The 13243-nt window shown below is 38.3% G+C and overlaps 1 protein-coding gene across 2 annotated transcripts in view; it reads left to right on the top strand.

Moving 5' to 3' along the window:
* The window catches only part of atg5 (ATG5 autophagy related 5 homolog (S. cerevisiae)), a 30036-nt gene extending 17392 nt beyond the window's left edge, over positions 1–12644 (top strand). For both annotated transcript variants that reach the window (XM_026370727.1, XM_026370728.1), the window contains exon 8: positions 11122–12644. In XM_026370727.1, coding sequence (XP_026226512.1) covers positions 11122–11258 — 137 coding nt within the window. In that variant the 3' untranslated portion in view covers positions 11259–12644. The remainder of the gene's footprint in view (positions 1–11121) is intronic.
* The last annotated feature ends 599 nt before the right edge of the window (positions 12645–13243 follow it).

Genomic DNA, 13243 nt, shown 5'->3' on the forward strand with positions numbered 1-13243 from the left:
AGGAGGATCCAAAGAAGGCAGGAATTTGAACAGATAGATGGAGAATATTTAGTTCCTTTCATATGTAATTAATTGAGGTCATTTACTTTAGTCAAAACCAGAACCATGATTATGACTAATGTGCCCTTAAATAGAGTGTTGTGCTGTGAAAGAATAAAGAAAAACTGGATCCATTAGATATTTATTATCATTTTTATCACCGACAACCGAATACAGACAGACATAAATCAGGACAGTAGGTTAAAGCCTTTCATTAACATCTGGACAGCATGTTTGGCACATTAGGCCTCTGTGCACTTGTGGCATACATTTAAGTTACAGCTGTGGCGGAGGTGTGGTGATAATAAAAGGAGAGATGAGAGAGAGAGCGAGGGCGAGCAGCAGTCTAAACAGCTAGTGTCTGCAGAGGAGGAGAGAGGAAGTAGATAAGGAGACAATAGTGTGTTAGGACAGAGGACCCGCAGGAGACTCACCTGCATGGAGGAGACAGAACCATTAACACCTCCCCTGCACCCCTCCTCTGTCTGTCTGCCTGTCCAACAATCACCTCCATAGTGATGGTGACATAATTCAGTGATTCTCTTGATTTAAAATCTTGGATATAAAGTCCTACAGAGTATTATAAATGTCTTAAATGCTCTCACCTTTGAACTGTGCAGTGACACAGTTAGTTAGCAACATATAAAAGTATGCTCATTTTGATTGACCACTTCTGACGTTAGTATACAAGACATAATTGTACTTTATGGTTTTGTACTAGCATGAAATAGTGTTTTTTTATGTTTAATCTGTTTTATACTTTTCTAGTGATTTGTAGGTTAGACATTAAAGTGAAACAAAGGTCATTTATACATCTAAGTACAATGTGCATTTATTATTTTATTAAACTATAAATCTATAGTCCATATTTTTACAATAAAAATGTATAAAATTAACAAAATGACAGTGTGAAAAGAGCCGTTCGTGAGAAATCTGTTAAGAACTATCACCTCAATCTGCAGCATTTCTCTACTTTCTGAGATTTACTGAGTTAAGTTCATTGTTTAGGTGTTCAGCCCACAACGTTTCTGTTTTGGTTCACTCTCACCGCCCTTCACAGCATCGTTTTCAGCCACAGCAGGCAGCTGTTTTCAGGGAAAAAACTCTAAAAACCCACTGCACACCACCTGTCCAGCACCAAAAGGCACAGAAAGCACCAGCAGAAGCTGAAGAACCAGATATGTCACTGAGCACTCAGTAGAGACCAAACTCAGAGCTAAAAGACAGTGAATATTGGAGGGATCATGTTCCACTGAGAATGGTGGATGTGTAAATATGCGGCTGTTTGCTACCAAGCTTATTGTCATCTTGAAAGGTGATGATATGCTGTTTTCACGGCTTGTTTGTGCTTTCCCAAAGTGGCCTAAAAACTGTTGAAAGGTGGAAATGATTGATTGATTGATTATTATCACTACCGCTAACTTCTTCCAGTGGTTTCAGGTGGATAAAATAGCTGGTTGTGCTAAGTTCAGACTTTATTACCTGTCCAAGTAATGATCATATCAGCTGTAACTAAATGTTGAAGTCTATTATTTGCCAAAATACTAAATGCATCTAAAACTCGTTTTTGGCTTCAATCAGTATGAAATCCAACCACCAACAGCTCCCAAGTTTTAACTTGTGTGTAACGGAAGTAGTTGTTACTTCAGCAGGTGGTAGAAGGTTTTCTGACTTCATATTCTTCAGATTCGCATCATAGTTCTCGCCACATTTAAAAATTTCTGACTATTAAATGGAGACAAGCGGATACCTGGAGATATCCTCTTGCTGTCTCGTCCCCTTTTCCTGTTTCTTTCTGTCTCTTCCCTCATCTAAGACTCTTTTCTTCCTCTTTGATCCTCTGTCTCTGTCTCTCAAGTGCAGTCCTCGACATCTTACCTGTCTGCTGTAGACATCTTTCATGTCTTTGACGTTAAACCTCTGCTCTCCTCCCTCTCGGGAGTCTGCCAGCCTACCTGGCTGATCAAGGTGAAAGTTGCCCCTTTGTCTCTTGTCGTTTGTTTGGTTTCCCCCTCTTCCTCGGCTGGTAGATGAGTCGGGTGATAGCCAGGGATTATGGTGGCATGTTTGGATTAGAGAGACGGGGACGTGTGTTCAGGGATTGGGTGGGGCGGTGATGTTTGGGCGGTTTGCTGGTAGTATTGTTCAGGAGTTCTGAGGACTTTTTTTCCCTCTTCTGCATGGACCCTAACACATAACACAAAGAAAACCTGGGGTGCTTCTCTGATCTTTCACACATCAAATGAGGTTTTTCAAACAGGCTTTCCTTCTGTTATGTCTGAAGGAGGGTGTCGACCCCTGTGGGACCCAAAAAACTGCTGTGGCTCGAGTTAAGAAGTAAAAAGAAGGGGATTCCCAAATCTTTCTCAAGCAATAGTTGAAAAATCTGTGTGGCCGTGAGGCTGATGTAGCGGGAAACAAACACAACACGACGTGTTACTAACCGGCGATCGGCACTGACGTCTGTTGGAGCTGTCTTGTTTGTGTTTTGTCTTTTGAGCCAGGTGTGTCGTTGAGCAAGGTTTTGGCAGGAATTTCGCTTAGGTTAGCAGAAGAAATCACAGCCTAAAGAGTGATACTGCCCACACATGACCTGTGCATTGACAGTTCTCGTAAGCACTGCTTTTTTTTCAATTTTTTATCGGAGGTGAGCCAAAAAACCCTCACAATGATTATTGTGTGTGAATAATCAGAGGAAAGCCCCCAGCCTTCTCAACCCCACCCTGACCCCGCCCTACTATTTGAGTGACAAATCCATGGACGATTCTTCTAGCATCCAGCCCCCTCTTCCCTTCGTCTCCCTCGTCCCCTATCATAGTCACTCTGTGGTACAGCCCACTCACTATCGGCAGGCTTGTGCTCATTAAACGGGTTGGCTCACTTCAGACGCTGGAGGGGAAATGTGGGTTTCAGTGGCTGCTTTGAAACAGCAGATAGTGGGTTATGTTGCGTGGGCTCAGAAGATGTGCACATGGCAGGGGAATTCAGAATGGCTCGAAAGCCTGCTCGATGACTGTCTATTGTTGCTTAGATTGTGGTCTTTTGCTTTCTAATTCTGTGCATACATTTTGTAAATCTCTCTGTAAAAAGGCTGTGAAGCATTTAGATAGACTTCAGGCAGGTGATATCGAGTTCTGTACACACATTCTAATCAGCGTAACACTGGAGGAAAACATTTGGTGTGCGACCATCAGCATCCATAAGTGATGTGTTAAAATCAATCTTATTAATAGTATTATAGTTTAATCCTGGTAATATTAGAAAAGTGTCACAGCTTATCAAAAACTGTGAAGTGTCAAAAGCTGATAAATCTTAGGAACTTCTGGTCAGATTCTTAATCATGTTATTTGTTATTTGATCACAAAATTCTTAATAAGTTTCAGGTTAAAACTTCTTCATCTGTATTTATCATGTTATTTGTTAAGTGAATTAGGACAAATTTTACAAATACTGCAGGTTAAAAAGGTTAAAGTGAGCTTGACCTAAGGTTAAAGTACAACCTGCATTATGAGTGGGACACATATATACTGTACAAAATTGTGATGTGACATATTAGGATATAGCAATAATCAGAATATAACATGTATGACTAGGCTCAGCCTTAGCCTGTATAAGAACTGAAGTTTCTTTTATTATTCAATGCCAGTTTCAGTGGTGAGAGGCAGCTTTGTAAAGGATTTGGAATATTTCTCGTCATCTCCAGCATCAATAGGATATGAAAGTTTGAATGTAGTTTTCAGCACATAGTAATATTGGTGTATTGTAGGCGTGCAAAATGTTGCAAACTGCGGGGTGCAAAATGTGCTGAAATACACGTTTTAAACCCAGAGCGGCTCTGCTAGTGCCACATATGAGCAAAATGACTTAATTGAAAGTGCTTACTGTGTTTTTTCACATGCCACTCAGTGGGTGCTAAAATTATAACATAGGGATTAGATGAACTAAAGGTTATGGCCCTTCTTCTTTACTATTAGCTACATTTCAGCTTGTTAAATGTGCACTCAGCCTACCACATCATTTTAGATTGAATATCTAGAGAGTGTTGGTGGTTTGCTGCTATGTGAAGATGTTTTCCTGTGATTTAAAAAGAGTTGTTTGATTTATAGTTGTTTGAAAGAAATTATTGGTTTACACATTGAAAACTAACACGCTAATTTTCTCCCTTACATGCCAGTTGGAAATAGGAAGTCAGTTGTTGTTTCTGTCCATCAGTCGGTCAGCAGTGGATTCAGCCAACCTGTGTAAATCTGACTAGCTGCCAGTCATGCAGTCAGACTGTGTTTGGCTGTGAGGAGAGCGTTGTGTTGTGGTCTTCTCAAATTGTGGTTGGATTTACTCAGCTGACAAAAACATGTCGTCTTGGCCGGCAGTCATGTACCACTCAACCACAGGGTGTGTGAATGTGTGTTTACGTGTGTGTTAGCGGATAAATAAATTCAGTTTTATATAGTCACTGCTACTGCAAACCAGTTATTAATAATTTCCTTGTGTGTATTCCATGAAGAGTGAACTTTATAAAACTGCTGGTTTACTGTCTCGTCTCATTAACTGTGCTCTTGCAATAAACGACCTTCACTTAGGGGACATGTATAATTTGCTTTTAAATATGTTAACATACACTGTAAATGCTCTTTTGATTCAGCTTTTTTATTTATGTATAGTTAAATGTGCAGTATGAAAGTATCAGTGTGTTTTTTAGGAGCCCTGACCATAAGTATCTAATAGTTAATTAGGTTTTTCAACCTAATGGGCCTGATAGGAATGCAGCTTTGTCAGAACCAGAGATCAAAACTCATCACAACTATATGATTTATGGCCCTCCAATGTATTGAAAAGTTGAATCCACGGTCACCAATGTAGTGAAACTGGGATCATTGCAGTTTCACAATACAAGATAATTCAGGCTGATTCAATCTTAAAACAACAAAATAAAAATAAGATTTTAAACAATAGACTAGTTCTTTACTCTGCTCTGTAAACTTAACAGTGGGAATATTCTCCTGCAGCTGATCTCTCTCAGATATCAAGGCCTGACATGTAAACACTGATGTTTGTTGGCCTCAAATGTGGTTGTTCCTGCTTTTAATGGTCAGTGCTTTCATAATGCAATGAATCACAGAACTAAGTATTAGTCATATTGGGAAAACACCTCTGCAGATCCCTATTCCTGTACGACATTCCTCAGTATTATTGTCTCTCACATGACACATCTGCTACCGGTCATTATACCTGTACTTTTCTGCTCTCACAGAGGAATTGAGCCTCCTTTACTGTAATCACTTGTTTGATAAGTAGTTTTTCCCGTAATAGTATGAAGTGAGAAGTTACTGTTGTTTTTGGTATCGTCACATTGCTACCTGACACGTTATTTGTTTTCAACTTGTTATAACTGAGCCTAACCTTAACCCAGCAGTGAGATGACAGGAAAAGAGGGGAGAGACTAATGGGAAACAACTTGCAATGAAGGAAGAACGATATGACAGCTCAGCTCTCGTGTTGCTGTGTCTACCATGAGCGAACTGGATGCTGTTCGGTATCTTCACTGGGCCCTTAAATTTCACTTTGTTTGCCTCTATAAAACTCTATCATCTGAGTAGTTTTGGTTTGTGGTGGTCTTTTGATTTGTGTAGGTGATAGATTTTTTTAACTTTGATCATCCCCTCTCTCTTTCTCACTTCCTTTATTTAAAGTTTCACGTGAAGCCTGTGTGAACAGGTTTTATTCGTATCTGATTGTTTAGAACCTGTAAATTGAAAATTGCAGCTTTGCAATTATAAAAATGTGTTTTTATTTAGAGGCAAGATTGTTGTTGCAACAAGGATACCCAACTAGAATCAAACCATGGAGGGGAAAGCTCGTGGTTGACACCTCAGGGCCTCCAGATGCCCTCTTCATTTAGAGTCATGTTCAACTAGCTTGATATGTTTGACCCACTTTACTCTGTTACTTTACTGTGCCCTGTTTTTAGTTAGCTGTATACTGTAATTTATGGGCTGCATTAGTAAATGTTCTCTCTGTCACCCTCCCTGGTGCTGTAATTAGCACCAGCTACTTCCCCTCACTGTTTTCTTATTCTCAGTCAAAGGGCACCATGGAACACAACAAATCAGTGGTATTCCATTATTTTATCTGTACATTATCAGTATAGCATTTCTATCTAGCATTTGTATCCTGTAGGACATCTTGATAAACCTGGGAATTGATTTTGTGCTCCATAATGACGAGCAGTTCAGGTCCAGAGGCAGAAAAGCAGCCCAATGTGTATTCGATGTTAAATTTTGTGTCTCTTGTGAGAAATTTGATATGATGGTTGGAAATAAAATAAATTTGACCAGAAATGTACCAGCTAACCAATCAGTTTAATGGTACATTTAAAGTGTAGAAAACTGCGTGACTGGACTCAGAGTTTAAAGGTTCACCATTTAAGATTACTGGAAATGATGAGAGCAGCCCGATTTCCTTTATATATTAACACTAAATCTGTTTGCCATGCTTTTGTGGAAAAAGCTTTTGTGACTTAACCAATCTCAGCTGTTCTGATGTTGCAGCCGTTAACAATGTGTTTATTGCAGGAAATCACACTGATGACCAAAATACAATAAACCACGCAGAGACATAACCCAGGTTGACCTTATCTGTGATCCACTTTGTCTTTCCCCTCACATTTTTTTCTCCTACATGTCTTAATTGTAAATGTGTGGGCTTGTGTATGTGTGTAATTTAGATGCAGGTGGTTAATGAGATGATCTACAGTAATATATATTTGAGTGGGTGGTGTGCGTGTGTGTTTGGGGGCGTGGATCGTTGTGAATTTCCCCCGTTTCTCATAGTGAGACAGCACGCCTACTTCGCCACATCTGCCTGTTACCAGGCAAGACGGGAGCTAAAGGTTAAAGTTGCTTCTAAAATGCCATGCAGAAATGGACAGTGTGGGTGTGTGTGTGTGGGTGTGTGTGTATCAGAGAAAGTGTGTTCTCACTATTGCTCTTCTATACTGTAGACAGGATCACACCTTTTACTTTCTGTACTTGTGAACCGAGTTGTTGTCAAGTTGCACGTAGTGACTTCAGTGTTAATCAGTTCATTTAAATCAATTATCTGTTGATTTAAATCACATTAAAAGTTAAGTTCTGACATTAAAATAAGCAAAAGACAAATAAAAAAAATTCTACAGTATTTTTTGTTAATGCGGCAAAGAATTTGTAATCCCATACCTGTAAAATAAACTTTACACAATTTTTATTTATTATTGTGTTGCATTAAAATGTTGTAATCTCACATTTTGCTACTGTCAGAGAACACTTTTAAGCACAGTCCATAAAAAAACAAGGTTTTCTGGTTGAGATTTCTAAAAAAAATAAGAATTGTCAGAAATAATAAAGTAATCTACACAATGTGTGGCAGTTTTTATAATCAAGATTATCTTTCAGGACTTTTTTTATTTATTTATTTTTTTATATTAAAATACAAAGCTTAGTTTACAAAATGGGGCCAGTGAAATTGATGTCTACCACTCCTTCTCACTTTTAATTAATACTTTTTTTAGTACTTTTCAGTGCTTACAGCTCCCTATATCAGTGCCTTATTCATTTCTTTCTTTCAAAGTAGATGTACAGTAATTTTTGTACTGCTATTACAGTTAATGCTTCCTCCGCTCCCAGTAATGCCCTTTAACTATCAGAAATCACACTGAAGAATATTCATTCTGGTTTTTAACTCATAACAGACCTACCCTTAGATTTTGTCGGAAGACTACAAGAAGCTTCACTTCTTTAGTCAAGAGGATATTGTAACAGTACAGTGAATTTAAACTGGTTTCCTTTTCTCAATCTTGTGGCTCAGTGGTTTTAGTGCAATAAGTCAATGATACAAACTACTACAGGTCTTTGACTCTAACAGTTTTAAATTTTAAAATACATTCAGCAGAATAAAGTTACAGAATTTCTTTGGTTTTAATCCACCAACTACTAAGTGAATTTATTTACCTTCTATGGGTTGTTGCAAGTACATAAATAAATAAATCAATACAAATAAAAAATGTCTTTGCATGCATTTATCGTTGTAAACCTACATTTGCTTTTGGATAAAAGAATTTCCTCTTTCTTTAAGCTGCATGACTCATACTCTACTCTGGTGACCGTAAATTCTTCTGAGCTGTTTTTCTTTATTCTGCAGCAGACACCCGTCCATTCTTCACCTTCTGGTTACACCTCAACATCCTGCATTTGCCAAATGTCAGTTAAATTAGCTGGCAAAAACAACACAGTTTCCTGTTTAATGTCCCTTACATACAATTCTATTGTTCACTTTTTAGTTTGATCTGCAATCAGCTTCAGACCCTGTACAGAAAAGTATCAGTTGAGTTGCTCTGTGGAATCTTTTTGCTTATCTGGTATATATAATTTCTATTTATACTAGTTAAATATTTTTTTAAACAATTGTTTGGTTTTTTTAGTTCCAGCAGCCACCAAGAGAGAGACCCACCCTGCATCTCACACCCACCTCTGATCTCCATGTGCACATCTGTAAACTCCACGAGGCCTTTGCTGAGCACATTTCTCGCATCGTCTTCCTCACATTCGTTTATTGCACGTAGCTGTTTGCCAGTCAACCTGCAGGTGTAGGGTGGAGCTGCTTCTCAGACCGTCAGTTAACGGTCTGCCTCAACCGTCCTCCTGATATTACGTGGAGCTAAAATGTCACGTAACCAGTGGGTGAGTGAGGGCAACCTGTGATTGTCTTTTTGTGTCTGTGTGCGTGTGTGAGGTCAAGAATGGAGTTACAGGAAAAGGCCCGTCACCGTCTGCCTTTCTCACACACACACACACACACACACCTGATAGTTGGTGTCATTATTAACTAAAAGCTGAAATAGCATTTATGAAAGGTAAAGTATTCTAAAACACTTAAAAGTAGATAGATGGATAGATGGATGGATAGATAGATAGACAGATAGATAAATAGAACTAAAATCAATATAAAAGGCACAAACTGTATCTCTAAGAACTGAAAGCTGCATTCAGTTTTTATATTAATGCACATTTTAAGCAGAGTTTCTGTTTTACAGCTGGCAAAAAATGTGTCATTTCATTGCAAAACAAAAAATATTTGTCATAAAATATGAATCAGTATGAAAGTGAGAATCAGCTTTTGTTTGTCTTTGAACAGGTGAGCATTTTCGTACGTGTGCATTATGACTATTATACTATTATAATGAATCGAGAGTTACAGTTCTCAGTTAAACCACCTGACAATTTTATTTTAAAAATTCTTAGTTAATTCATTCTAATTTAAATATAGACTGAATAAACCCAGACTATTTAATATTAGCACTTAAAATAAACATTTTCACATTTTGCAGAATTTAAAATACAAGAAAGAATTTGAAATGGGATATTTTATTTTAAATTAGAAATAATTCTGTGGAAATGATTACTATAACAGATATCTGGAAAAGTCCATTATCTAAGGACAAAGGCTTGATGTTGAGTTCAGTTCCAACATTTTATTTTTCTTTATTAAAAATAAAATGTTTAAATAAATGTTTAAAATGTTCTTATTTCTTTAATTTCTTGTTATTTGTTATTTGTTCTTTTGATATCAGATTAAACCAGTCATGTAGAATTCTGGGTAATGCTTTGTGATATATATTTTTTTAATTTATTTATTTGTTTTTCCTCCATTTTTTAAAAAGACTTATGAGTTTTTATGTAGTTTTAGTGGAAATTAGGAAATTACACTAAACAAGGACAAGAGAGGTCACAGGTTGGCTGTTCAGTGCCTTCATCCCTGAACTACTTCTGCTGCTTTTTGTAAAAGACATTTAATTGTTACTGTGCGTCAGTTGGTAGAGTGTTTCCACAGGGTCAGTGGTTCGATTCTCAGCTCCTCCTAGCCACGTGTCAAAGTTTCCCTGAGCATGACATTAAACCCCAAGCTGCTCTTGGGTGTGCTTTGCATAGAAATACATCCGAAGACAAAAAATAAGTTGACACAGGAGACGTTGATGTGCTGTACCAAATGAAGGTCGCCCACGTGCTCAGAGCCCAGTACACAGTCACCGTGGTTAGGTGAATAGAAGCACAGAAAAATAGACTGAGGGATAAAAATAGACAGGCTATATAGAGGGCTGGACTGATTAAAATAGGACAAACAAGTGAGAAACATTTGTGTCCAAAACATTTGCCATATGTCAAACCGAGTGGTGTCTTTCTGACTCTTCCTGTGCTGAATGCTCTTCTCTGTCTGACTTCAGCACTGGATTCATGTTAAAAATTAGCAGCCTACATGCATCATTCAGCTCCTCCAAAGCCATAGAGCCTTCTGACACACTGAGCAGAGATGGGGAAGTTGTACGTTCTGCAACTGTCACTTAAACAATCACAAATCAATACCTTTCAAATCACATAATCCCGGAAGGTCGAGAAAGCCGCTGATCGTAACGGCCGATTTGCGGTTGTGGCCTTTCGGTGAGGGTGGGGTCAGTCGCAAGAGGCCAGAAAGTGACACACAAAGAGTCTGAAACTAGAACCTGTCAGAGTGAAAGTTTAAAATTCGAATCTTGGTAACAAACACAAAAACATTCAACTGTCACTTTACTCACTTAATTACTGCATAACTGAACATTCACTTTGCAGTTGTACTTTCGCTCCTCTCTCTCTCTCTCTCTCTCTCTCTCTCTCACCCACCACACCGTGGTAGTACTGTAGTCTGTGATGTGGTCTCTCTCACCTCATGTTGCATCTTTTTTTCGTTTATCGTTTTTCCTTTTTCTGACACACCTTCTCGTTTTATTGTCCTTACAGACTTTTATGTTTCCTCCTCTGTTTTTGTCTTTTCCTTCCCTCTTTTTCTAACCTACTCATTTCCTCCTCTGTCTCAGTCATTTATTAACCACTCTACCATCTCCTCATTTCTCTCTTCCTCACTTTTTGTTCATATTTTCTTTTTGTATATTTCCCTCTTGCTTTGTGACTTCAGTGTAAATAATCTAATCTAATAATCTTATAAACTTGATTACAGTAACTTTCTCAAAGCTATAAAGTGCAGTCATGTTTGACAGTTTGATTTCTCTCCGTCCAGGTGAGCAGAAGCGGTACCAGGTGGTGATCCATGGTATCGAGCCGCTGCTGGAGACTCCTCTGCAGTGGCTCAGTGAACACCTCAGCCACCCCGACAACTTCCTGCACATCTGCATCATCCCCACCCCCACCGACTGAGACCGGGTCTACCCGGTCATCCCTGTCACCATGAGACCAAGCAGCAGACCCACCGGGCGGCTGGGCATCCCCGGAAATGTCATCGTTTCACGGAGGAAACTCTGGGAGCAGAGACTCTTTAACGAGACGGAGTTTAGAATCTTGCCACTAAACATTAACAGAGGATGTGAAGGAGGCGTTGAACTAACCCCCTTCTGTCCTATTTTCACTCCTTCCACGACTACTGCTCCTTTTTCCCCCTTGGACGTCTTGTTTAAAGGACAATATATAGAAGCTGCATTGCTATTGTTAAAGAGGTGGTTGGATAAATAAGGAAGCTCTAATTTTCTACTCTGCTTCTTGCATCTTCACCTCTCTCTGTGAATGGATCCTCCTTATTTTCCATTGTGGCAAAGGCTGCTGTCGACAAGGAGCCAGTAGGGGATTCAGGAGTCCTGCTGAAGTTGCCTTAGTTAATACGTTTATGCATATTTATATTCATCCTCGTCTTTGCAGAAATGTCTGGATCCATACAGAGTTTACATCATTGTCTTGTTTAAAAACTCATTTTACAAAGAGGGTTTCTGTCTGGATTAACATTGTAGGCTTCATTTAACAAAGTGAGCTTAAATATGAAGATGCCAAGCTTTGTGAATGTCTGAGGACACTCCACTCACTTTTTTTCTTCCTTTCATACGAATGTTGGTCTTATTTAGTACCTGTTACACACAAACTGCAATGATTTCAACGGTTACATACTTCTCTGTAGGTGATGGGATTTTACAACCAATAAAACCAAATGGATAAACTAAAACAACATGGTGTTTAAACTAAAAATGAGGTTGCAGTTTCTTGTTTTTATCTTGCTTTACTGATTTTCACAGGGTACCTATTGAGATTCATCTAGATATTTATGAGGCAGAGTATTGTGTGTTGGAGTAATGGGAACAAAACTTGATGTGTTTTCATGAGCAGGTGTTGATTTCTCTCCATCAATACAACACTCTTGAGATGTTTTACTGTCTGTTCTTGTCAGATTTGGCTCAACCCTCTTTGTCTGTTGCCAAATTTAAATGAGCATCTGGTTTTATTTCATTTTAACAACTGAGCATCAGTAATGAGACAGCAGGCTAGATTAGCATCACGTTTGCAGGCTGTTGGAGGACACTGTTGTTTGGCCTGCATATGATTTCTACACCAGATTTTAGTTTGTGCATAGAAACTACACTGATAAAAGCAGATTGACTTTAGATAGAGGGCTGCCCACATTTTATTCACTCATTTTACTGAATGTTGAGAACAAATAATCGTTCAAAATTGATTTCAAGCTGTCTGATCGTATCAACAATCATGTTTTCATTTTCACTTTTTTTTTACATCTGAAATAAAATGACATTAAAGCATTCACCTGACAGTGTTATCCAGAATGGCTTCAAATAAAATTGAGCTGATTTAATATGTGTCGATGATTTCAAATGCAGGAGTATGTGCTACAGATCTAACTTTCATTGATACCAGCAAAGATTGAAAGAGTTTCACTCATTCTGACTTATTCACAACCAAAACACATAATTTATACATTTGCACAGTATCTGATCTTTTCCCATTAACAGTCTGTTCCTGTTTAGTACAGTTGAGTCATCAGAATCAGAACATACCACCATGAAGTAAACACGTAGTTGATATTTAAAGCTGTAATATGTGTATTTGGGGAATCGAGCAGTAAAAACAGTAGCAGGAGATTGGTTCTGATTGGTTAGAGTGAGAACCAACATCAGATATCGTCACTTTCCAGTAAGGTGATGATGAAAATAAAAAATCTCCCCTTCCTTGGTTATTAGGAAGTATTTTAGTAGCAGTAACAATACTGCATGCTACCTGAGTTTCAGTACTAATGGAAAAATAATAATAATATAATTTCCCTCCTTTCTGTGGTAAAAACAACTACAGAAGACGTTTAACAGATTAAAGATCATTTCTAATCTGTGCTACAAGTGCTATTGTTG

This window comes from Anabas testudineus, chromosome 16 (assembly GCF_900324465.2).
Source record: "Anabas testudineus chromosome 16, fAnaTes1.2, whole genome shotgun sequence".
Taxonomy (NCBI): domain Eukaryota; kingdom Metazoa; phylum Chordata; class Actinopteri; order Anabantiformes; family Anabantidae; genus Anabas; species Anabas testudineus.